This window comes from Exophiala spinifera, assembly GCF_000836115.1.
Source record: "Exophiala spinifera strain CBS 89968 unplaced genomic scaffold supercont1.4, whole genome shotgun sequence".
Lineage (NCBI taxonomy): Eukaryota > Fungi > Ascomycota > Eurotiomycetes > Chaetothyriales > Herpotrichiellaceae > Exophiala > Exophiala spinifera.
The window spans coordinates 2,466,513-2,490,156 of NW_015622516.1; the positions used below are offsets into that span (position 1 = coordinate 2,466,513).

The window sequence follows — 23,644 nt, forward strand, 5'->3', positions numbered from 1 at the left end:
AACATGAAGCCGGTGGTGTCTGCTTTCAATGCCTGGACCTGGTGAGTCGCTTGACGTGTCGCTTGGAAGATGGCAGCTAATGCGCCCACAGCACGGTCGTATCATGCTTCGCCGTCGTGATCCTTTCTGTCATCGGCAGCCTCTTTTCGGTACGAATATCTTCCCTTTGATGTGCATCTCAATGTCGACCACTCTTACGTGGAATCGATGTGAAGGATACCTTTCCAATTGGCAGGATGCTAACACTTTGACATGCAGAGGGACCACCATATGATGATGGGCATGGAAGAAGATCCTGAAGACCACGCTGCGGTCGCCTCGGCCATCTTCATCAGCGTAGCAGTATATGCTGTGAGTTTATTTCCGAATGAAGTAGATTCATATGTACTGACGACTGCAGGGCTTTCTGGTATTCTGCGGCTTCCAGGCCTGGCTACATGTACGAGCGAGTCGAAGGGGAGCGATATCACTATGACTGGCGGCGCATGAAGAGAAGGTATAGATGTGTTGATCATACAATGGCGTTAGGGAAATAATTCAGCGTTGGTGGTCACAAAGACCTGGAAGGTGGTGGAATTCTCCCTAGGCTTGTATACTGAAATATCGATATGCTAGCATTTGCAGCAATTGTACAGTGTTATCAAGCTTCCCGATTTCATTTCGGGGTATCAAAACTACAAGAACATCTCTGTGAAAGCGACCCTCGTCTTACCGCCGTGCAGTGGAAGATTGGAAAAAGGTGTGATACCTGCGTCCTGCTTAAATGAGATCCCGCGCAACAAATTGCTCGTGAAGAGCCTTGCCCAGAGAGGCAGGGCTTCGCTCGACAACGACACCAGCTGCTTCGAGAGCGGCAATCTTGGAGTCGGCGCCACCCTTGCCACCACTGATAATGGCACCAGCATGACCCATTCGTCGTCCAGGAGGAGCACTAATACCGGCGATGAAGCTGACCGCCGGCTTGTTCTTCTTGTTCTCGCTCTTCAAGAACTCGGCAGCATCTTCTTCAGCGCTACCTCCAATTTCACCGATCATGATGATTCCTTCCGTCTCGTCGTCTTCCATAAAGACTTTCAGGCAGTCGATGAAGTTGGTGCCGCTGAATGGATCACCTCCAATACCGACGACCAAGGATTGTCCGAGTCCGGCTTGAGTAGTTTGGTTGACAGCTTCATATGTCAATGTTCCCGATCGTGAGACGATTCCAACTCTTCCTCGCTTGTGGATGAAACCCGGCATAATGCCGATCTTGCATTGGCCAGGAGCGCTTTCGGAATTAGCATACATGCGTGAACGGAGGGAAGGGAAAATTCACATGACACCGGGGCAGTTTGGTCCTACGAGACGGGTCTTGTTTTGCGTCTTTAAGATGTTGGTAACCTGGAGAAAATTGTCAACACAGTGTCGGGAGATTTCCACGAGATTACAGAGACTCACCCTAACCATGTCGTGCTGTGGAATACCTGCGACGGATGTTAGACCTCTGCGACCCTACTTTGCCGATATGCAAACGGACCTTCAGTAATGCAGACAACCAGAGGGATTTCGGCCTCGACAGCCTCCAGGATACCAGCAGCTGCCAGAGGAGGGGGGACAAAGATGACCTATTCACGTCAGCATCATGGTGTTGTGATAGTACATCCCTTTGATCTATTCTACTCACACTCGCATTGGCACCAGTCTGCTTCACTCCTTCGCTCACATTCTTGAACACGGGGAGGTCGAGGTGCGTAGAGCCTGCCTGGGATGACTGTCAACACACGTCCTTTTTCCATCGACCCCCTGCGATCATCGCAGATAAGACTCTTGAGATACCTTTTTAGGGTTTGTGCCGCCCACCACTTTTGTGCCATACTCGATCGCTTGTTGGGCGTGGAAGGTTCCCTGCTTGCCGGTGAAGCCTTGGAAGAGCACTTTCGTGTCCGAGTTGATCCTCAGGTTGGGGATGGTTTCTTGATATGCTGCTGCAGCTGAGACTGTAGCGTAGGATCTGGTCGGTCGAGACGCCTGGCGCAGCGCCGAAGAGGCGCAGGTCTTGAATGCCTGCATGGCTACGACGTGGGGAAGCCTGCTCTTGGGCACGTACAAAGGCTCAGCGTGTCAACACAGGAAGGCAGTGGGAGGCAGTGGGTTTCCAGGATCGAGCTCGTCGTCTGCGGAGTTGGAGCTTTCCGCCAGATTGCTTTCGCCAGCATGCGAAAGCTTCCGAGGCGTTTGATCCCGAGAATGAACCGTCATGCATTGGCTCGCCTCCTTTGTCCAATTCAGATCGCTGCTTTGATCTAATCTAATCGCAACTAACGACCTGCCAGCGAGCAGTATGTACTTTGTCTTCATCCACTTCAAGGTGCGACTTCAGTACTGGTATTAAACATCTGTGTGGGACCGCCTTTTCTCGTGCCTATTTTTTTTTCACTGGACAACACAAGATACCAATCCAGAAGCACAAGGAACCTTCAAGAAAGGATCTCGAGCTGTTTGAAGAGAAAAATAGCGCTCTACACTGTGTCGCGAGGCGAAGTACCTGTCAAGCAGGTAAGCTATTTGCATAAGGATTCCCCAGACCATCGGATCAGACTTGCAATATGGCGACATAGTGAGATTCAGGCTTCGTAGCCACGATACGTACAGCGTCCCCAGCTTCCGTAAGCGGTCTCAAGCCCTGACGGAGGGATTCTTTAGACACAGATTGTATCAATTTTCAGGTGATTTCAGGAGCAGCCTTCCACAGCAGGCTTTGTAACATATTGTCGCTCATCCATCTGGTCTGCCACCGGCTTCAAAGCTTCTGCGATTTAACAACGGATCTGCGCAAGGAATCCATCGCTGGAGTTCGTCGGCGTCATTTCAACATCACTAGCAACCAAGCCTCCCTCCTTCTCAGGCTCCAGATCCTATACGTCTCCGCTAAACTTATTCCAATTAGCGCTCCCCGAATGTATCAGCCTCACGCTGGACTATTTCGCGCACTCACTTCGACGGTCTCCGATGTCCAGTATCACCAAACTACCCTATCTGCACAATGCCCAAAGCAGGGTTACGAGACTCCAAAAGAGATTTTCCCCAGTAAAACAAATCTGAACGAGCAGCAATGGAACAATCTGGCGGTCAGTAGGACTTTTCGCTTTCGTGAGGCTGTGGCATGTCATGCTGCATGGATACTTTGTCATGGGAGGGCCGAGACTGAATCTCTGTTACTAGCGGCACGCTCATTACGTTCATACCATTCTATGCGGTGCTGGAGAACAGAGCCTACGACGCTGGGTTGATCCACCTGTTGAGTGGACGGCGATCCCGAACGAGGAGATGGAGACGGCCCTACGGCTCATGCAGGAGCTGTGTAGAGCAATATTCCACGACCAGTCAGTGTCACCGGAGCAGGAGGAGGAGCAGGAGGAGGAGCAGGAGGAGGAGCAGGAGGAGGCTATCTTCAAGCACCGACTGTAGCAGAAGAGCAAAATCTGGAGAAACCAGGGCAAGGCCAAGACCAAAAAGAGCGGGATGGTTTCTGAAATTGGAGACATTGACAACTCGACCCTTTCCGTGGACAGTGATTCGGCGCAAGATGAACTGGCGCAAATCATTCGACGGCATACCTAGGAGGCTACCCAGATACGTACCCGAAGCCAATCATGACAGCTGAATGCCGCTAACTGGACAGAGTGTAATAACCATATCACCTAGTGACTCGTGCTAACGTCCGTGGAATACAATCCTTCCAGCAATTTGGGCAGAGGGTTGAGTCGCCTGACCGAGTCTGCACGCATGTCTTGGAGGAGAGTGTGCTGTGAGGTCGCAAGATGTGGCTGGCGCCATTGAGTATCTCAGTACGGCTCTGTTCTGCACAAGGCTTCATAGGCGAAGGCCTCCCCCATCGGGTGCTGGCGCAGGTAACTCTGCCGTGACGACCTGTCTCTCGGCCAATTTCCACCTGAACTCCCTACGGACAACCCATCGAATGCCTCCTTGTTTTGGGTACGTTCGTTCTCGGATTGTTATGCTTTGCGAGAAGTACAACCATGCGTGATGACCATGATCTCTCGGTAAGAAGCGAGTGAGGTAATATGCAAGGCGGATGTCGATGTGGCTGGCAGTGAGCGAGCCAAAAGCAAAACTTACATAAGACAAAGGGCAACAAAAGCGAAGGGCTTATTGACATCTCCATAGCAAGTTTCTTTCTCCTACCGAGAACCGCATGCGTAGGGATTACAAAAAGAATATCCATTCTCCGCCGCTTGGTAATAATTCCCCTACTCCCAAGGCCGAGAGGACTTTCAGGCAAGGAGTCTTCCTTGATCAGACCATCCAATAGCCATCTCCTTGGTCCGCACATCGTGGGTGAGGTTTCGAACGTGCTTGCAGAGCTCATTTTACGTTTCTGCGTCCACTGCTCCCCTAGATCAAAGTACGAATGAGACGGATGAGCCCCATATTCGCCTCTTCCACTCAGCAGATTTCCTGATCATCCTCAAAAGAAGAATCATCTCGGTCCTGTTTATCTTCTGCTTGTTCCTCGGCTTGCACCATGTTCCGCTCGTCATCGCTGGTGAGTTATTCTTCCGATGTGTCGCTCATGGCTCGCTTTCGCAGGACCGGGCGTGGCTGAGACGCGGCCATGTGCCGCTGGACATCGTCGGTTGACTCTGCGTCCTCCAGTAAGGCACACAGAGTGTCACATGAGATAAAAACAGTCTCTTTGAGATCGAGTGACTGACAAAAGTTGGCACTCGCAAACTCAGTCAAATGGGCGCGGAGTCCCGCTTTTGGATCAAGGTTTGGCCGTCCATTGTCATTGCGGAATACCACCACTTCAGATGTGACGGTCCAAGCCTCGCCCTCGTCGTCCTGTAACGCTTTTGGTCGCCACACTGAGACTGTGGCGGCCTTGTTCTTGTTTGTTTTGTAAGGGATGTCGAAGGATATCATGGCACGGACTCTTAAATCAGAGCCCAGAATATAGCTATGTGCCAGTGCTTTGAACCTCTTGCCTTGTCGCGAGTAGGCTATTTCGGTTATCAGTCCAGGGAATGGTTCTCCATTGTGACGAAATGAACCGTCAGGGTCATTTCGACCGTATGCTGGATCTGAGGGGATGACCTCCGTTGAGGCTTCGAACTCGATTTCCTGCACGAATTTCGACGAGGAGCCTTCCACGCCGCGCAGTTGACGGCTGATCTCTTGGTTGACTTTTGAAATAAAGTGCGCATGGATGCGCGAAGGCATTCTGAGTCTAAGAATGAAGAGATGTTCTCGAGGAAAATAGTCGCGTCTAGACGCTTGTTAATTCAATAAGATTAGCGCAATGGGAAGAGTCGGCGTACCGTAATTTGGCTCTGCAAAAGTCATCCTCAGATAGCTGTCTCTCCAGTTCTTGATATTGGTGCTCGTCGATACGATATGGGAGCAAATGCTCAACAGGGACATCTCGACCCTTCGTGTAGCGCTCAATCGCGTCCCAAATCTCGGCAAGAGTCGCATTCTTTGGGTCGGTTGGTGGAAGACTGAATGGAGGAGAACCGCCGCGGTAACCCGTCGTCGGCATGACGATGTCATGTTGACTGTCTCTTTGGGTCATTGCGATCTGATGCGCGATTGTTGCTGCCACCTCAATTGTTCAGTGAGGACGGAACAAGGGTCATGGTGAGGAAAGCCAATGAGTTCCAGACCATTAGGCAACATCACGTGTTCACTCAAAGCAGCTTGTCACCTCAAGTTTCGTTGATGGTTGTTTGCGCACTGAGTAACGAATGGTGAAGGACGGCCATGATTAAAGCAAAGGCGATGGCCTGAGGTTGTTAATGAAAAGACCCTTGTACAGGTACCTTTGCCCAATATCAGGCGCCAAGACCAAGAACCTAGCCACTTGAGATGGAAATGCCATGTCTGTCATTCTGCAAGAGGGCTCACTGTTGTCAAGTTGTCATTCTGCAAGAGGGCTCACTGTTGTCAAGTTGTCATTCTACAAGAGGAGTCTCGGGGCCTGTGGCACTATTATTATTCATTCCTTGTATAGGCCTTAGCGGCGTACTCCGTACAGACTTGCAAGGGGTAATTTGCGTTAGTTGCAGGTATATGGCTAACTCTCTATAGTTTAGCCCAACACGTGCCAGGTGGACAGCCTGTTTGATTACACTCTGTTAAGTTAACCCCCTTTGATCTCTGTCAACTACATACCTACATGAAGGTACCGAGTAGGCCTCCTGCCAACATGGCTGATTCTAGCCCTTCAACGCCGCCTAGGCGCCGTCGACTCACGCGGGATCAACGACGAGACATCCTCCTCATGCGGCGACTAGGCTATACATATCAATATATCGCAGAGTTCCTAAAAATCTCACAACGCGCCGTTCAATATACCTGTCAAAGTGGCCAGGCCAGTCCACAACATCGCAACGCCGGAAGACGCCCTCGTCCGTCAAAGGAAGGAACAGACAGCCGTAAAGAGTAAGTCACTCGTTCGGGGGAGACTCGTTGAAAGTCATATTTACTTATTTCAGAGACTCTGTGGCCCGATAGTGAGATTGATACGCCATCAATTTAATACGCACTCCTCTCGCATGATTACGTGGTTACTCCCGTCATATAGCGGCACAGAAACATTCGACCTCTGTCCTTCCCGAGGTCTTTCGATGATCTCTGGATGAGTGGGACTTTTTCAGATCAGCGAAATCTTGCCCTGAGCGTCCTTGCTCAGCGTAAATGTCTTATAAGAGGCTAGTTGGATGTCTGCGTTTGGCACGAGCGTCAAGATGATGCCTTCATGCGTCACAACCACGATATCTGATCTTTTCTTTTGTTCGGCATCAGTAGCACTTTGCAGTTGCTGAGAAGTAATCCAAAGAAGTTTCAAAATCCGGCTTTTTCGTGCAATTACGGCTTCATCGGTGGGCTCCCAATCACCTTCCTTCTCGAACCACTTCGGAGGTAGGCTTTGGATCTGAGATTTGAGCTCGGGGAACTCTGCAAGTAGATCTGCTGGGGCCGACCCGGTATTGCAAGGATAGTCGCTGATCTCCTGTAGATCCGGATTGAGGATCAAACTCACGCCCCACGCCCGTGCGCCCTTACCCGAATTGTGTGGGTAATGAGCAGGGCTTAGAACCCGATGGAAGGTCTCGAGAGAGGTCTCAATGGTTCGACGGAGGGGCGACGCGAAGATGGCTCCTACGGAATCGGTGCTGTCCTTGACAAACTGCCGCCCCAGGGCTTCTGCAGCGTCATGCCCACGGTGAGTCAACTGCGCATCAGCGATTTCGAGGTCCCGACGAAGATTGTGGAGGCCCTCGGCATGGCGAACTAGATGGACTCTTCCCGCCATGACCCGGTATATCTTGGGGTGCGGACAAGGACAGGTATGTTGCTTACGAACGGATATTTCAAACGACGCAGTGTGTGAGCGTTGAAGAACTCTTGTGAATATTGACGGTGAAGATTGCTGGCGCCCGTCAGACCAACGACCTGTCTTTATCATTATAACTCAGCTGCGGCGGATCCTGTGCAGGCCAGCAAGCAGCATGGGGGTGGACACGACTGCGCCCGGGCATGGGGAGGTAGATTGCATCACGATCTTCGCTTTTGAAAGCACCTAAGGCATCACATAATGCACTTGGTACCTCGAGTCGAGCTCGATCATTGAGAGCTGTTCAGCTACTTCGTATCGGGTTTCAGCCTCAGATTGATGAGGTGATGGACGCCAAGCTTGGAGATACAGTCGGTGTAGCGAAAAGAGGCTTTCCGACTGTTCCAGGCTCCTGCTCCGGCCCTTGGCAATCCCTCCTCCTTGGCAGATACGAGTACAAAAGTGCTGGTCCCTGTGCCGGGGAAGTGAAGAGGAGGTGGTGAACACGGGGCGCGTCTAGCACGGGCTTGGCGTCTCCGATTGGCCCAACTCCACGCCAAGAGCAGTCCGTCGCAGCTTCCTTTCTACTTCATCTCCCAGCAACACGAGGCAGGTACAAAAGGACTTCGGCCTTGCTCTTCTGTTGGACAGTTCTGGCCATCTTGAGGGATTCGTTTACGTGCTATATTCTTTCTTGAGCGCAGCCACTCATCCTGCTACATCCCATCAGGGCCTCAAGGCGAGACGTCGCCCAGGCATTATGGTCAGGCGAGTGAACGGATACGAGCTTCTCCCAATTGCAAATCTGAGGTGCCCATGGCGTCAGATTTTTGAGACGGCGAATGTGCTCGAAAGGCCATTCTTCCCCGTTACGGTCCTCGGCATCGTGACAGTCCTCGATATTGAGAACATAGTTGGTCAGCTTCTGCCCGGCCCAGAGCACTGAGTTTGACGCCATTCAAATTCCATTCTTCAGCTGCCCTTTACCGGTGTTATGGAGTAGTGACCCATCAGGATGCATGACTTGCCCAAAATTACGCGGAGGATTACGAGCTCGACTCGAATTTCAGCAAAAACAATTCCAGAATAACACCACCCTCACACCCAGCCTCCGTCCTCGGTTTCTTTGCGATGACTTGAGCAAGGAGCGCTGGTTGCGAGGGTATCTCTTTTATGACCTTGTGAGAAGCAATGCTTAGCCTTCTTGGGGAATGCTTACATGACCGCATCTTTTGACTTTGTTGTTTGATCCGAGCACTTATGAGGGGCTTCATTCTGAGTACCGACAGGCTTGCATGGCCGCATCATCTCTTACTGGTAACACACGTCTCAGCCGCGGCTGAGGCTGCGATTACAGGAGGAAGCCGCCTGCGGGCATCGCATACCGATTTGCTCAAGGTCTCAACTCAAGCTCACTTCGTTCTCCCCAATTTGGACACACTATCGGTAAGCAATACACTTGGCAGCATTTGGTGGCATCCCAACACTGGATGCCATTTGTGCCCGCTCACTCGTCCGAGGCCTAGACCTTGCTTCGCAAGCCATGCGACTGCATTCGACTTTCTTTAGTTCTTGAAAAGGAACTAATTTTGAGAGCGAAGAAGTGATACAAGCTGGTATATTGAGCCACAATGGCCAAAATTTGTCTGCGCGCTTGGCGGCAGTCCCCGGCCAGCGACGGACAAAATGAGGTCGGACTGCCAAGTGTGCTGGGTCCTGTCAAAAGGTCCGCCCAGCTGAGAAACTTGCGCCTGAACTATCGCAATGTCCTTTTGTTTCCACAATGGATCCGGAGAATGGCAATATACGTAGCACAGGCCTCATTTTGAATGACAAAGGAGGCTTTACCTTGCCTTCAAGCCAAGACAAAGCTAGTCATGTGGACGACGTTGCAGCTGACAACTACTTTTGATCGGGGCTGAAGCATTGGGGTATAAATAAAGAGTACGGGTAGCGAACATCGATCTGAAGTTCATCATCCAAGGATCAACCAAGTTCAACTACGACCTGCAAAAATCCTGACCATTCCACCCTTTGTTGCCTAGCAAAGTACCTGCCGAACCAACCATCATGTGCAATCAGCATCAGTCCGGGGCAGCTGTAGGGCTCTCTGAGACTTCTTTATTTCAAATTACATGCTAATATCTCATTCCAGATGTGCCACTTCGTTCCCGCTTACATCCTTCAGCACATTGCCGAGTCTGAGAGTGCTCCTGAGGAAGCGCGTCAGGTTGCTCTTCGCACCCTTTCAGCCGATCAGGACTTCCGGCAGCAGCGCGTGCAAGCCCTCACGAGCGGTGGAGCACCTACTCTTCCCGAAGATTCTGTTCCGGCAGCCCAAACACCAATTGTGAGTTTAGGCTTCGTCCCCCCTGGCATTCTTGAGCACATCGCCCAGAGTGAGTTGTTGGACGACGAGACTCGAGAGAGTGCAAAGGCAACATTGAGGTCAGATGTTAAGATTCGCGAACAGAGAGCTGCCCTCGTCGGCGCTGCGGCGAGGGATGAGCCCCATCAGCCGGAAGCCGCGTCTCTTGTGCTGAGGCGGGCCGTCTACGACGGCCACAACCTCCCCTCCCTTCCTGGCACTGTTGCCCGCGTGGAAGGTGCTGAGCGAACACGCGACAGACAAGTCAACAATGTATATGATGGTGTCGGCATCACCGTTAAGTTCTTCCACACCGTGTTTGGTCGCAATGCCGTCGACGGAAATGGCCGTACCCCTATTGTTACTGTTCATCATGACCCCGATACGCGCAACCCACTGGGGTACAACAACGCCTTCTGGAACAGCCGCCAGTTTGCTTTTGGAGATGGTGATGGCATCATCTTTGACTATTTTACGGATTCCCTGGATGTTGTCGCGCATGAATTGACCCACGCCATTACCGAATACACCGCAAAGCTCCATTACGTGCGGGAGGCGGGAGGTCTGAACGAGTCCATCTCGGATATCTTTGGTGCACTGGTTGAGCAGTGGCACTTCAATCAAACCGCAGCAGAGGCTGATTGGCTCACTGGCCAGAATCTCTTTTCTATTGGGATCAAGGGTGCAGCGCTCCGCAACATCGCAAATCCGGGAACTGCGTTCGACGATCCGATCCTTGGCCGAGACCGTCAGATCGCTCATTACAGCCAGTACAACGATGACTTGGATGTTCATATCACCTCGGGTATCCCCAATCGCGCATTCTACTTGGTTGCCATTGGCTTCGGTGGGTATGCCTTCCAAAAGGCCGGAAAGATCTGGTATGAGACTTTGATCGACCCACGGGTCAAGCGACCTGATGGATTAACCACTTTCAAGGAGTGGGCCGATGTGACGGTTGATCAAGCCACCAGGCTGTTTGGCGCTTCTGATGCGATCATTGTCCGCAATGCTTGGGTCTCTGTTGGTGTTCTGCATTGAAACAGAGCTTTTCACGGTCCGGCGATTTGATATCGCTACCAAGGGCGGTGGCCTACATGTGTCCAGCAGGTCGAGATGAGCAGTTACTGAATCATGAGGATATCGAGGTCGTTTGTAGCTGGGTCATTGATCAGATAGTTCCTCCATTCCCGCTCGCTATTTCATGGTATTCAGCCGCAGTGTCCGAGGCTATTGAGATCCATTGTTGTGCGTGTCCAGTGGCTGGTCAATTGCATTTTGTTACTTGACCAATAACTACTTAACAAGAACTTGAGGCTTATTATTAGTCCAGGTAAACAAGCGGAAAGGCAAAAGCCTCTCAACCCGGGGTTCAGTTGGAGATATTGAGCTTTCCCTTAATGGGTTTAGTTGGACCCGAACCCAACATCACAAGCGAGCGACTCGAACGTCAAGTGTAGAAGGTACACCGAGCGGATTCTGCGATCCCGAAACTTTGTAAAAGCGGCACGAGCAGTTTTCACTCGGTCTCTCACAGCCAAGTAAACGTGCACTAAATACGTACCGTGCGACTCTTTCGTCTCGTCACCAATCAACCACATTGTGGCGAGCCCAGTCATCATCCAAACATGGCGACAGAAACGGTGGCTAGGACAAGGGTAAGACCAGACAAACGTGAAAACCTGGCTCCCGAGAGTGTCCGGTTTATGCAAGCATGTAACGACATCGCCCGAGCCTTGATCCAAGAGTATGAGGCCAGTCTCGATGACAGCAAGCCGAAGAAGGACATCAACCTCAACCGACTGCGAGGAGATGTCGCACGAAAACACAAGCTCAGCAACCAGCCGCCGCTGACGGGTATACTCTCCGCTGTACCCGAGAATTACAAAAAGGCTCTTTTGCCCAAACTCATCGCAAAGCCGGTACGGAGTGCAAGTGGGATAGTTGTGGTTGCGGTGATGAGTAAACCACATCGTTGTCCGGTATGTTTGTCTGGCTGGCTCAAGATCTCAATTGTGCGCTGACTGGAGACTCTGTAGCATATTGCATGGACAGGGTAACTATTGACTTTTATGCCCGTGGAACATTCGTTACTGACCCCAGACTAGTCACGCCTGTGTTTATTGCCCAGGAGGTCCCGACTCCGACTTTGAATACTCGACACAGTCTTACACTGGATACGAACCAACCTCGATGCGAGCGATCCGAGCACGATATGATCCATTTGAACAGGCGCGAGGCAGAATCGATCAGCTAAAGTCTCTCGGACACAGTGTGGACAAGGTCGAATTCATCCTCATGGGAGGCACATTCATGTCCCTTGACAAGGCCTATCGTGATAACTTTGTTGCTCAACTCCATAATGCCTTGTCTGGATATCAAACCGAAAACGTTGACGAAGCAGTCGCCGCTGGTGAAATGTCCACTATCAAATGTGTAGGTTTGACAATCGAAACACGTCCGGATTTTGGCCAGATCGACCACCTCTCAGATATGCTTAGGTACGGCTGCACCCGGCTTGAGCTTGGAGTCCAGTCGCTGTATGAAGACGTCGCAAGAGACTCCAACAGAGGGCACACTGTGGCGGCAGTTGTGGAATCTTTCAAATTCTGCAAAGATGCTGGCTTCAAAGTCGTCTCCCACATGATGCCCGATCTACCCAATGTTGGCATGGAGCGTGATATTTTCCAGTTTGAAGAATATTTTGAGAACCCAGACTTCAGAACGGATGGGTTGAAGATATATCCTACCCTGGTTATCAGAGGCACGGGTCTCTACGAGCTTTGGCGGACAGGTCGTTTCAAAAACTATACTCCGAATGCGCTGGTCGACCTCGTAGCGAGGATCTTGGCGCTTGTCCCACCATGGACCAGAATCTACAGAGTGCAACGAGATATTCCCATGCCACTGGTCACCTCAGGCGTTGAGAACGGTAACCTCAGAGAACTGGCGCTCTCACGGATGAAAGATTTTGGCACCACCTGCCGAGATATCCGAACTCGTGAAGTCGGTATTAACGAAGTGAAGAACAAAATACGACCGTCGCAGGTGGAACTTGTCCGGCGGGACTATATGGCTAATGATGGCTGGGAGACATTCCTCGCCTACGAAGATCCCAAGCAGGACATTCTCATCGGTATGCTGAGGTTGCGGAAATGCACTGCCGAATACACTTTCAGACCAGAACTCACCGGGCAACCAACAAGTATTGTTCGCGAACTCCATGTTTATGGTCTTGCCGTACCTATCCATGGACGTGAAAAGAGCAGGTTTCAGCATCAAGGGTACGGTACCCTGCTGATGAAAGAAGCTGAACGCATCGCCAGAGACGAGCATGGCAGCGAGAAGCTCAGCGTCATCAGCGGTGTGGGCGTGAGAAGTTACTATGAGCGCCTTGGTTATTCGCTGGATGGACCCTATATGAGCAAGATCCTCAGTTTTGATGACGACGAGCCTGAAGTCTGATTGAATGACACTCCTCGGCAAGGATACGGCGCTATACGCTACTCTTTCGACGCTTCGAACACTGAGACGTCCCGGTTGAACGAATTGCAGTGGAGCAAGGGGTTTGCAATTGGCTGATTTCCAACAGCATGGGTTAGTTACTACCCGGTCTCAACCAGGTCTCCCGAGATCTAAGTTGAATCCTTGGTTATGCGCCTATAAGCACCGCAGCGAGCACAATCACAATCACTCTGTGCGATCTGTCCCATCTGTTTCCAACATAGGAAGCATCGACGAGGCCAGATTGCGCCCTCGACATTTGGGTCTAAATCCACACAACCAGAACAAAAGGTAGGACGGCCAAATTATCGTCCAAGACGCGGTGACTGATAATGCCAACTGCAGCGTCCGTTGTCCGGAAAATGCACTGACGTTGGGGATAAATGGAAAATACGGCGAGGCTCCGCGGCCCCACCGAATTGGACTAAGACAGACGATAATTGGCCAACGATAAGCGATAAGCCGAGAGTAGCAAATCGCGTCATCCGCAATTTTTCTCGACTTTCCCGCCGTCTGCAGGTGTTTGGTGTGTCTTTCTCCGAGCATCTTCTGTTTCCAACACCATGCGCTGATCTTACCAAGTCAAGTTCGATTTCTCTTATCTTTTTTCTTTTGTATCCCATTCATTAGCATAGCCATGGCGTCTTGGAACTGTTTATAACCGATTTCCCTCTCTGCTACAGTTGCTTCAAGACGATACTCTTTTCTCGCACACCATGACTATTCCCGCCCTATTGACGGCCCAGGCCTGTGTCGACAATGTACATCTCGTCCTGGGCTCTGGACCTTTGGCAGCCTCGAGATGTTTCAAGTCTCTGGAAGTCGGAGCTCGTCCAATCATTGTCACATCGAACGCGACGGACTTACACTTCAACCTACGGTCTTGTATCGAAGACGGCAGGATTGGACATATAGAACGAGAATTTCAAGAGAAGGACTTGAATACACTAGGACGAGAGGAAGTCGACAGATATGTGGATGCGGTCTTCGTCACATTCCCTGCGAAGGAGCCACGGACTGCGCAGATTGTAAACCTGTGCAAGCGTATGCGTATACCTGTCAACGTGGTCGACTCCCCTCATCTTTGCACATTCACACTTCTATCCACATACTCTGACGGGCCGCTGCAGATTGGGATCACCACATCTGGGAACGGGTGCAAACTATCGTCTCGAATACGGCGGGAGATCGCCTCGACCCTGCCACCACAGTTTGGTGCGGCAATAGATCGACTCGGCACTGTTCGACGTAGAATATGGGAAGAAGACTACAAATCTCAAGTTGAAAACGCAAAGGAGGTTATCGATGCAGAGGTGGAGGATGAAGATGCTGCGGCTCAGAGACATACTTTTAATTCATTGGTGAGAGAGGACGACAAAGATCCAGGAGTCCTCCGGACCCGACGAATGAGATGGCTCTCGCAGATATGCGAGTACTGGCCGTTGAGTCGACTAGCAGCAATCACGGATGCTGATGTGTCCGCCATACTGGAAGCATACCGAACCACTGCACCGCCCACAGCAACAGAATCCGTCCCAATCGACCATTTGGTGCCTGCCCTGCCTGCACGACGCGGCACTATCAGTCTTGCAGGCTCGGGCCCGGGACACCCGTCGCTGTTGACCATTGCCACTCGAACCGCGATCGACAACGCACACCTCATTCTCGCAGACAAACTTGTACCTGCTGAAATCTTGGCTCTTATTCCCCGTCGGACACCGGTGCATATTGCTCGCAAATTCCCCGGCAATGCAGATGCTGCACAAGAAGAGCTCCTACAGCTCGGCTTAGATGCCATGAAGCAAGGCAAAGACGTTCTGAGGTTGAAGCAGGGAGACCCGTATCTATATGGCCGAGGCGCCGAAGAGTTCTCGTTCTTCAGAGATCGGGGCTTTGAAGTCAGAGTGATCCCCGGTATCACGAGTGCAATGTCTGCGCCTCTCTTCGCCGATATACCAGTCACTCACCGAGCTGTGGCCGATCAGGTTGTCATATGTACTGGAACAGGACGGAAAGGAGCAGCACCGGACCCCCCATCCTACCGACCAAGCAAGACAGTTGTCTTTCTAATGGCATTGCACCGGCTTGAAAGTCTGATTCAAACTTTGACGACGCCCTCTCAAGATGCAGAAAATTCACCGCATGCTCGCAGATTATGGCCGGCCAAGACTCCATGTGCAGTGATTGAGCGAGCAAGTTGTCCTGATCAGAGGGTAATTCGATCAACCTTGAAACACGTGGTTCAGGCGGTCGAGGAAGAAGGGTCGAGGCCACCGGGGCTGCTCGTTGTCGGAAGCTCCTGCGAGGTGCTGCACAAGCTCGAAGACGGAAAGACATGGCTGGTAGAAGAAGGCTATCGGAGCTTGGACTTTATTGGATCTTCTCCTTCCGAATTGAGTGTCTTGAAGGAATTGGAACAAGCATCAAGTGAAGAGGTTGTCTCGACGAATACTAATTGACTTACGTCGTGATGACTACGGAAACAATGTCAAACTGACTGAAAATACAGATATTACGCTCCGGCATGATACCCATATAGCATGTATAATGTACAAATTAACGGAACTGTATGTAACAAGAAACTTACCCGCCTCTAGGTAGCACAAGAAGTGAAAATTCCTTTGAATTGTTGCACCCTCTACCTGGGTTCACTAGAGTACTTTTTTGAAATTGCGTCGCCGTCCTTGAGAGTATGTCTTGACTCTAGCAGTTAGCTATATATTTGTTGCTCACGATAGGCGCGCCTCGGTAGCGTCTTTTGGCAGCCAGCCATCGACATTAATCCACCGTTTTCCTTTGCAGAGTTGCTCAAGTTCGTCAACACTCGCATTGCCCGAAAGAACCTTCTGCCACTGAAGTTCCCTTGGAAAGAGGTTGGCCTCGCACTCATAGATTCAGACCAGCGAGAAGGCATGGCCCCATCAACGGCCGGAGAAGTCCCCTATGGGTCGAGCTCTATTCACTCCGACGCAATTGATTGCTCCGAACCCATCAACTTCGATAACCTCAATGGCAAGACGATTGTCATCACCGGTGGGGCTTCGGGCTTTGGCAAGTCATGCTTCGAGCTCTGGGCCACACACGGAGCCAATATCATCATAGGCGATATCAATGACAAGACGGGTACCGAACTCGTCGCACATATTCGGGCTTCCAGCAAGAACCCGAATCACCACTTCATCCACCTTGACGTGACGAGCTGGGAGAGCCAGGCAGCATTCTTCAAGCAAGCAGCTAGCCTCAGCCCGCATGGAGGGATCGATTGTGTCATGGCCAATGCCGGCATCGCTGACGCTCCAGAGAACGCCGTCTTTGAAGAACCTCCGGACTACGCGCACACGGACAACCCGCCTCAACCGAAGATGAGGACGCTGGATACGAATTTGGACGGAGTCATGTTCACTACGAATCTAGCCTTGTCGTACCTGTCACGAAACCCAGGCAGTGACAGATGCGAAGTTGGGAGGAAGTCAGCACCACGCGATCGTCATCTGATCCTTGTCTCATCGATCGCAGGTCTAGCAGGCCTCCCATCCCAGCCCATCTACGCTGCCGCAAAGCACGGCGTCGTCGGACTGTTCCGGTCACTGCGCATCACGACACCCATCAAGCATGGCATCAGGGTCAACATGATCAATCCGTACTTTGTCGACACGCCCATTCTAGGGTCGCTGGGCGCGTTGGTTCTCGCGGGAGGCGGCATGGCTTCGATAGAGGACGTGGTCGAAGCCACGACGCGCCTGGCAAGCGATCAAAGCATCATTGGACGGGCACTGATGATCGCGTCAAAGACGTCCGAGGAGCATGCACACGCGACAGGCCTGGAGAGAGTCGTTGGGAGTCAGGCGTATTGGGATGTCTACGCTCATGACTTTGGCCAGTCGGACCTGTTCACCAGGAGAATCATTGGCGTGACGAATTTGGTTACCCAAGCACGAGGGTGGGCGGGCATTGCGCAAGACGTACGCAAAAAAGTCTCTGCAGCCGTATGGAAGATGGCTGGATACTGAACAGGGTACAAACACATCAGAGGCCTTTTCGCGTCCATTGTGGCATCGAGGCTGGATCTCAGTCCGAGAACGCAACGGGACGCCTGGCCATGCGTGGCAGAGTCTCGAATGTTATCGACACTCTGATGCTAGAAGATGGACATTGGAAATAAAAAGACGAGAAATTGGATACCTGATCCAGACGAGAGTTGACGATCTCATACGGCTCAGATAGGTTTTGGCCCCTGCAATGAAATGATGTACAGTAGGTCTACGACGGACGATCTCTGCCTCTTTCCGTAGTCCTTACGACGGCCAGTGACTCAGCAGCTTCTGAGAACCACAGCCTCACGTCAATTGTTCACTAATACGGAGAGATGTGTCGGCGGGCTTATATTTAGCACGTCGAGCACACAATAACACTGTACCTATGTCGATCTTCAACAATCATCCACCCTTGGCTTGAGTGCGTGAGGGAGGCCTTACGAGCCAAGTCTTCCCGCCCCGCGATCTCAAATCCTTTCACGATCCTTTGGAGAGTCAGCGCCTCGTTTGCACTACGAGGAGACGATGAAAGCTTCCGGCTCATCTCGCCGTATTGCGACTATGAAAGACCAGCATGAAAATGGCTGTCCGAGCGCAAGGCGCTTGGTTGTGAGCCGAGACTAGGTCCAATATTTCCGTGGATCTTCTTCCCTCTTGACAATTCTCTGGCCGATGCTCAATTCAGGCGTCCTGGGCCATGAAACTTTCTGATAGTAGCGGGTGTCCCTGTCAGCCCTCCTTGTACGACCTGAAAGGATAATGGTGAGCTTACTAAATTGTGCATGTCGATCTCTGTGCCGCAAAAATGGTATATGGCGGCCCGATCCCAGCTCCATGTGGCCACCGCTCTGACATACCGGTTGCTTTCTGTCAGCTATGCTGCTGTTCTATCGACTACTACCGGTCCTGTTCTGGATCCAAGCAATATGTGCGATTCCTCCGAGCCCAGAAGCCAGCCCTGACTACGTGCTCGTTGCGACAGCGAAGAACTTGACCGTCAATTGCCAGACGAGGTACTCGGTGGTACTCAATGGCACAAGTCCCGGTCCAACCATTCACATGAAGGAGAATTTCACGACATGGGTGAGGGTGTATAACAGGATCCCCGATGAGAATCTTACTGTGGTAAGCGGTTGACTGTTGTGTTTGCACACCGCAGGAGACTTGCGCTAAGAGTGATCTATCGTTAGCATTGGCATGGACTGAGCCTACGAACGTCTCCCTTTTCAGATGGAACGCCCCAGGTCTCGCAGTGGCCGATTGCTCCGAACGCCTTCTTCGATTATAGTGTAACGCCTGCAGTGGGCGATGCAGGGACCTATTTCTACCATTCACACGCGGGGTTCCAGTCGTTAACAGCGCAAGGGTTGATCATCGTCGAGGACCAAGACGACGTCCCGTACGACTATGACGACGACGAATCCTTCTTCATCCAGGACTATTTCCCCAAGAATGACAGCACCATCGTTAGTGGCCTGATTGCCAACCCGTTCAAGTGGTCCGGCGAGCCAGAAGCTATATCGATCAATGGCTTCAGTGGTAACTCGTCCTTCAGTAACGCGACGGATGCGACATGTACACCATATGTCATCAACGTCGAGCCGGGCAAAACGTACAGGTGGCGGTTTATCGGTGCTACAGCTCTCTCATTTGTCACCCTTGGTATCGAGGGTCACGACCACCTGACCGTTATCGAAGCAGACGGTGAATACACCAAGCCCTGGAGCACCGATCACCTGCAACTGGGCAGTGGGCAACGGTTCAGTGTACTCTTTAAAGCAAAGACACAGGCAGAGCTGGACGCGGCAAACAAGACCAGCTTCTGGCTTCGATACGAGAACCGAGATAGGCCAACGAACGTGTCGGGCTATGCTTTGCTACAGTACAATGTCAGCGGATCGACTCGGCCATCGCTTCTTCCTGCTACTCCTCCAATTACTCTTCCAAAGAATGTTACGACATGGGCTGAATATGCACTTGAGGCACTGCGTCCACAAGAAGCATTCCCGAAACTGTCCGAGGTGACGCGGACGGTCTATATCACAATGCAACAGCAAATTCGGGTTGGATCATACGTGAACAAGACTATTAATGGAACCCTGCAGTGGGCGTAAGTTTGATATTGATTCTGACCTCCCTTACCTTGCCCTACCCCACCCTACTCTACCTTTTTTCGTGACTTTTACTCTTGGAACATATCAAGTGCTGACGGTGAATCTCATGTAGACAGAACAATCTTATCTGGCAGACGGCGCAACGAGAGTCCAATAACAGCCTCCCGTACCTCGTACAGGTGTACTTGACTGGCCAAACGCCGAATTACACCGCGGCCGTCGAGAATGGAGGCTGGGATCCGTACTCGAATGCCTTCCCTGCGCTACCTGGAGAAGTGCTCGATATCGTTTGGCAAAGCAACTCTGGTCCGACTGGTGGATGGGACTTTCATCCTATGCATGCGCATGGAAAGCATTACTTTGATCTTGGTTCTGGGTATGTTGAAAGAGTTCCCCCTGGCCCTGGAGAGAGAGTTGTTGTCACTGATCTTCGATTTTAGAAACGGGACGTACAATGCCACTGCAAACGAAATGAGGTTTGCAAATTATACCCCTGCACGACGCGATACGACGATCATGCATCGATATGCTGTCTCAGGCGTCCCAGAGACCACGGCTGGGTGGCGGGCGTGGCGGATCAGAGTGACTGATGATGATGTTGGTGCTTGGATGATGCATTGCCACGTGTTGCAGCATATGGTCATGGGTAAGTCATGTTTGGATATCTTGGAGCGAGCGTCGTTGGCACAGAACTGACAGGGCTATGTGACAGGAATGCAAACTGTCTGGGTGTTTGGGAATGCAAGCTCGATCCTGGCCAAGTTCCCTACTCAACCGTATGTGAACGGTTATTTGAAATTTGGAGGGGACGCGTATGGAAACAGTACATATGATCCTCTCGAGAATATTTACTCCAAGATCTGAACGAGAGTAACATCTTTAAAATATGAAGGAGGTGGAGGAGCAGCTTGGACATGTAGGTTGAGTTCTGGCAGGAGATTACCACAATACGCAGCAAATACGAGTACAACAAGGCTATCTTTACTATAGCTCAAGAGAGAAATGTGATGAGAAGATTCAGTCTCATTCTGTTCGCTTTTCGTGGCCTTAAGCAATCGAAGCCACTTGCTTAATACCCGTGAGGGTGGAAATTCCCTAACCAGGTTAATACGCGGTCTGACACAGACATTTGAAGGCAATTTGCTCTTGCAAAGATGAGAGACTCACTCGTCAGACAAAGTAAATTTCAACCCCAGACTGGTATCGGCTAAATTGCCTCCTTGAATCCCCCAAGTTTCCTTTGGACATGTCATGAGAATCTTGTTTTCATATCGGACTAATTCCATACACCGTCTGCTTCCCAATCTTGCTGTTCTTTCGAGAGAAGAGCTGCTCGGGAGAATTCATGCTGCGCTGGAGGTTTACCGCACGAACAGCATGAGGCAGAGCTCCGCCGAACTACCAGCCCATGCGTGAATATCTGCGAGCCTCGAATAGGAGCCATGTCCAAGGCATGCTGAGGTCTCGAAGATCCCTCGCGCTCATCTGCTTTCTTGCGACCATCGCATTTACTACCTTCCTCCTACGACCACCGCAGGCCATTCCCCAATCGAGCTCCCTCTTCCACGGTCACCATGCGCACGAAGAGAACCAACCGCTCTTCCCAGCTTCGTCTCTCCTCCACCCGATCCACCAGCTTGTAGCGCAGGCCGATGGGAACTTCCAGACTGTACGAGCACGTCAGTCGCGATCCCTCAGCGATGCTGTAGCAGAGTATCGCAGGCGGTACAAGCTGCCACCTCCACCACACTTTGACAAATGGTACAACTTCGCCAAAAAGAGGGGGGTCGAATTAATAGACGAGTATGACACGATCTACCACCAGCTTCTGCCCTTCTGGGCGCTGGAGCCCGCTGTCATCCGGGAGCGAACAAGAGAGGCGATTGGGTTCGATAATGCGCTCATCGCTGTCCTGATCAGGAACGGCAAGGTCACGAAGGTCGAAGGAGGTGGTGACATGTACGCATGGCACCGAGAGGCTACGCCCGTAATGTTGAAGGACTTTATCAAGTGGCTTCCGGACATGGACCTGCCGTTCAATATCCACGATGAGCCCCGGGTGGTTATGCAGCATGACGATCTCCTGCGCCACGTCCAGGTCGCCAAAGACGAGAACATGCCCAAGGCCTACACTGCACAGACACTCTCAAACTCATGGTCGCCTCGACCCAGCGACCTAGGCGAAGGCGTTCGTATTAAGGAATACAAAACGACCCGGTTCAATCGCTTTGCTCACCAGCCTACCTGGAGTAACTCTCGCATGTCGTGTTCGCCTGACAGTCCAGCCCGCATGTGCTTGAACGACTCCTGTCCCGACAATACAACGGCGTACTCCGACCTCCCGCTGGGCTTCATCAGCAACACCACCGCGTTCAGCGACATCTGTAATTCGCCATCAATGGAACGCACCTTTGGCTTTTTCGACCGTCCCAACGCCTTCGACGTGACTCATGAGCTGTTTCCCATCTTCTCGCAATCCAAAATCTCTAGTTTCCAAGATATCCTGTACCCTTCCCCATGGTACTATATGGGCCGTGTCCGCTACGAAAAGGAGCGCGATATGCCGTGGGAACAGAAGAACGCCACAATGTACTGGCGTGGCAGCACGACAGGCGGATTCTCTCGCGACGGTGGCTGGCGGCGCCAACACCGCCAACGGTTCCTTACCAAGCTCCAACCGTTGAACAAGGCCAAAATCCTCGAGCTTGACAACTCGACAACCACCGAGTCCGTGTGGCGAGAGAAGGAGATCAGCGCCTCGGACATGGCTCATTATTTCGACGTCAAGTTCACATTCATTGGTCAGTGCGACCCGGGCGACTGTGACGCCCAGCGCGAGTACTTTGGCACCGTCCCGCCGGTCAACATGTTCGACGCCCTGGCGTCCAAGTACCTGTTGGATATTGACGGAAATGCATTCTCGGGACGGTACTATGCGTGGCTGTTGAGCAACAGTCTCGTCTACAAACTTGCAGTTTTCCGGGAGTGGCACGACGAGTGGCTGAGGCCGTGGGTGCATTATGTCCCGCTCGGTCTCGTGGGCGACGAGTATGCCGAGGGCGTGCGCTACTTTGACCAAGAGGTGAGCGGGCGCGTCGAGGGGAAGAGAATCGCAGACACCGGTCGAGACTGGGCCCGGAAAGTCCTCAGGAATGAAGATCTTGAAGTCTGGTATTTCAGGCTGTTGCTGGAGTAAGTTACTACACTGATTTTGCACGCACCCTCCCTCCCAGGCCCGGTATCGATCTACGAATTAACAGAACCCTTTCTATGTCTAATTACGATGGACCTATGCTAATCATTGTCGGCGTGTGTGTTTGGTTGTGGTGCAGATACGGTCGATTGATCGATGACAACAGATATAATATCGGTTTTAGCCTGTGACGGACAGACGGACGGACGGGCGGTTGGATAGGTGGATGCTTGCATGGATTGCATGCTTGGATAGCAGCTGGTTGGTGGGATGGATGGACGGGTCTTTCGCGAGGCACGACAAGGGAAAGACTCGGTCCTCCCGAAACCAACGAATCTAGTTAGGACGCAATCTGTCCAGACGTCACTTTTTGAAGAATCGATCCATTTCCCTACGGTACCCTGGTTGTGGCGTGGTATTGCGTGTATTTGTATTTGTGTTCTGTGCGTGTGGGATACCGTATCGTAATATAATGGCCCCTTGAGCGGACTGTTGCAATTTACACGAGATACCAAATGGACGTACCGAGTACGACGAGCAGTACAAAGTGAAGGAATTCCCTGATGGTCATGTCCATACCTGAAATACCTGGCTAGGTAGGTAGCTAGCTACTTGGGTCAGGCAGCTTAAATTACCTTACAGTAGGTAGGTAGGGAGGTAGGTAGGTAGGTCAGATTCGCCGTTCCACCCAGCGTCTATGGTTCAGTTCAGCTCGGTTCGGTTTAGGGAGGACCTACCTACAGGTACGTGTGTATAGTTCGGTCTCGCAAGGTACCACGGAAGCTCCGCAGGAGTATATCATCACGTCGCATCGCACAGCGCATCGCATAGCAACATCACGGCGTAGCAGATAGTACAGTATATCACAGTGCAGATGGCATCATCAGTCTAAGGAAATTTCTTGCCTTTCCTTCTTTCCTTCTTTCTATTCTCATTGCTATCTTGTTTTTTTCTTTTAAAATTGGTATCTCTCTTTCTCTCCCTCTCCTTCTCCCTCTCTCTCTCTCTCTCTCTCTCACACGTACACACGTACACACACACATATACAGACCGACGAGTCTCACACAGATAGGGTGGCACCCCAGCTACATG

At 51.6% G+C, this 23,644-nt stretch overlaps 11 protein-coding genes across 11 annotated transcripts; 8 read left to right on the top strand and 3 right to left on the bottom strand.

Annotated features, from left to right (window-relative positions):
* Positions 1–3: 3 nt before the first annotated feature.
* PV08_06089 (uncharacterized protein) lies at positions 4–475 on the top strand (the record flags this gene model as incomplete). The annotated part of the gene is made up of 4 exons (XM_016380427.1): positions 4–41; positions 92–149; positions 259–351; positions 401–475. The coding sequence occupies 4 exons, from the start codon at positions 4–6 to the stop codon at positions 473–475; spliced, it is 264 nt and encodes an 87-aa protein (XP_016236254.1).
* Positions 476–759: 284 nt separating this feature from the next.
* PV08_06090 (uncharacterized protein) lies at positions 760–2,049 on the bottom strand (the record flags this gene model as incomplete). The annotated part of the gene is made up of 6 exons (XM_016380428.1): positions 760–1,267; positions 1,316–1,380; positions 1,438–1,463; positions 1,517–1,604; positions 1,664–1,741; positions 1,816–2,049. 6 exons carry the CDS (start codon positions 2,047–2,049, stop codon positions 760–762), a joined length of 999 nt encoding a protein of 332 aa, XP_016236255.1.
* Positions 2,050–4,551: 2,502 nt separating this feature from the next.
* PV08_06091 (uncharacterized protein) lies at positions 4,552–5,575 on the bottom strand (the record flags this gene model as incomplete). Its single annotated transcript, XM_016380429.1, has 2 exons — positions 4,552–5,269; positions 5,322–5,575. The coding sequence occupies 2 exons, from the start codon at positions 5,573–5,575 to the stop codon at positions 4,552–4,554; spliced, it is 972 nt and encodes a 323-aa protein (XP_016236256.1).
* A 633-nt stretch (positions 5,576–6,208) lies between these two features.
* On the top strand, positions 6,209–6,448 carry PV08_06092 (uncharacterized protein; the record flags this gene model as incomplete). Its single annotated transcript, XM_016380430.1, has 1 exon — positions 6,209–6,448. The coding sequence occupies one exon, from the start codon at positions 6,209–6,211 to the stop codon at positions 6,446–6,448; it is 240 nt and encodes a 79-aa protein (XP_016236257.1).
* Positions 6,449–6,655: 207 nt separating this feature from the next.
* Positions 6,656–7,318, bottom strand: PV08_06093 (uncharacterized protein; the record flags this gene model as incomplete). The annotated part of the gene is made up of 1 exon (XM_016380431.1): positions 6,656–7,318. The coding sequence occupies one exon, from the start codon at positions 7,316–7,318 to the stop codon at positions 6,656–6,658; it is 663 nt and encodes a 220-aa protein (XP_016236258.1).
* A 2,176-nt stretch (positions 7,319–9,494) lies between these two features.
* Positions 9,495–10,748, top strand: PV08_06094 (uncharacterized protein; the record flags this gene model as incomplete). Its single annotated transcript, XM_016380432.1, has 1 exon — positions 9,495–10,748. One exon carries the CDS (start codon positions 9,495–9,497, stop codon positions 10,746–10,748), a length of 1,254 nt encoding a protein of 417 aa, XP_016236259.1.
* Positions 10,749–11,335: 587 nt separating this feature from the next.
* PV08_06095 (elongator complex protein 3) lies at positions 11,336–13,172 on the top strand (the record flags this gene model as incomplete). Its single annotated transcript, XM_016380433.1, has 3 exons — positions 11,336–11,689; positions 11,747–11,763; positions 11,816–13,172. The coding sequence occupies 3 exons, from the start codon at positions 11,336–11,338 to the stop codon at positions 13,170–13,172; spliced, it is 1,728 nt and encodes a 575-aa protein (XP_016236260.1).
* Positions 13,173–13,927: 755 nt separating this feature from the next.
* PV08_06096 (uncharacterized protein) lies at positions 13,928–15,670 on the top strand (the record flags this gene model as incomplete). The annotated part of the gene is made up of 1 exon (XM_016380434.1): positions 13,928–15,670. The coding sequence occupies one exon, from the start codon at positions 13,928–13,930 to the stop codon at positions 15,668–15,670; it is 1,743 nt and encodes a 580-aa protein (XP_016236261.1).
* Positions 15,671–16,123: 453 nt separating this feature from the next.
* PV08_06097 (uncharacterized protein) lies at positions 16,124–17,221 on the top strand (the record flags this gene model as incomplete). The annotated part of the gene is made up of 1 exon (XM_016380435.1): positions 16,124–17,221. One exon carries the CDS (start codon positions 16,124–16,126, stop codon positions 17,219–17,221), a length of 1,098 nt encoding a protein of 365 aa, XP_016236262.1.
* A 900-nt stretch (positions 17,222–18,121) lies between these two features.
* On the top strand, positions 18,122–20,223 carry PV08_06098 (L-ascorbate oxidase; the record flags this gene model as incomplete). The annotated part of the gene is made up of 5 exons (XM_016380436.1): positions 18,122–18,370; positions 18,436–19,355; positions 19,472–19,735; positions 19,800–20,005; positions 20,072–20,223. 5 exons carry the CDS (start codon positions 18,122–18,124, stop codon positions 20,221–20,223), a joined length of 1,791 nt encoding a protein of 596 aa, XP_016236263.1.
* Positions 20,224–20,767: 544 nt separating this feature from the next.
* PV08_06099 (uncharacterized protein) lies at positions 20,768–22,555 on the top strand (the record flags this gene model as incomplete). The annotated part of the gene is made up of 1 exon (XM_016380437.1): positions 20,768–22,555. One exon carries the CDS (start codon positions 20,768–20,770, stop codon positions 22,553–22,555), a length of 1,788 nt encoding a protein of 595 aa, XP_016236264.1.
* Between the last annotated feature and the right edge of the window lie 1,089 nt (positions 22,556–23,644).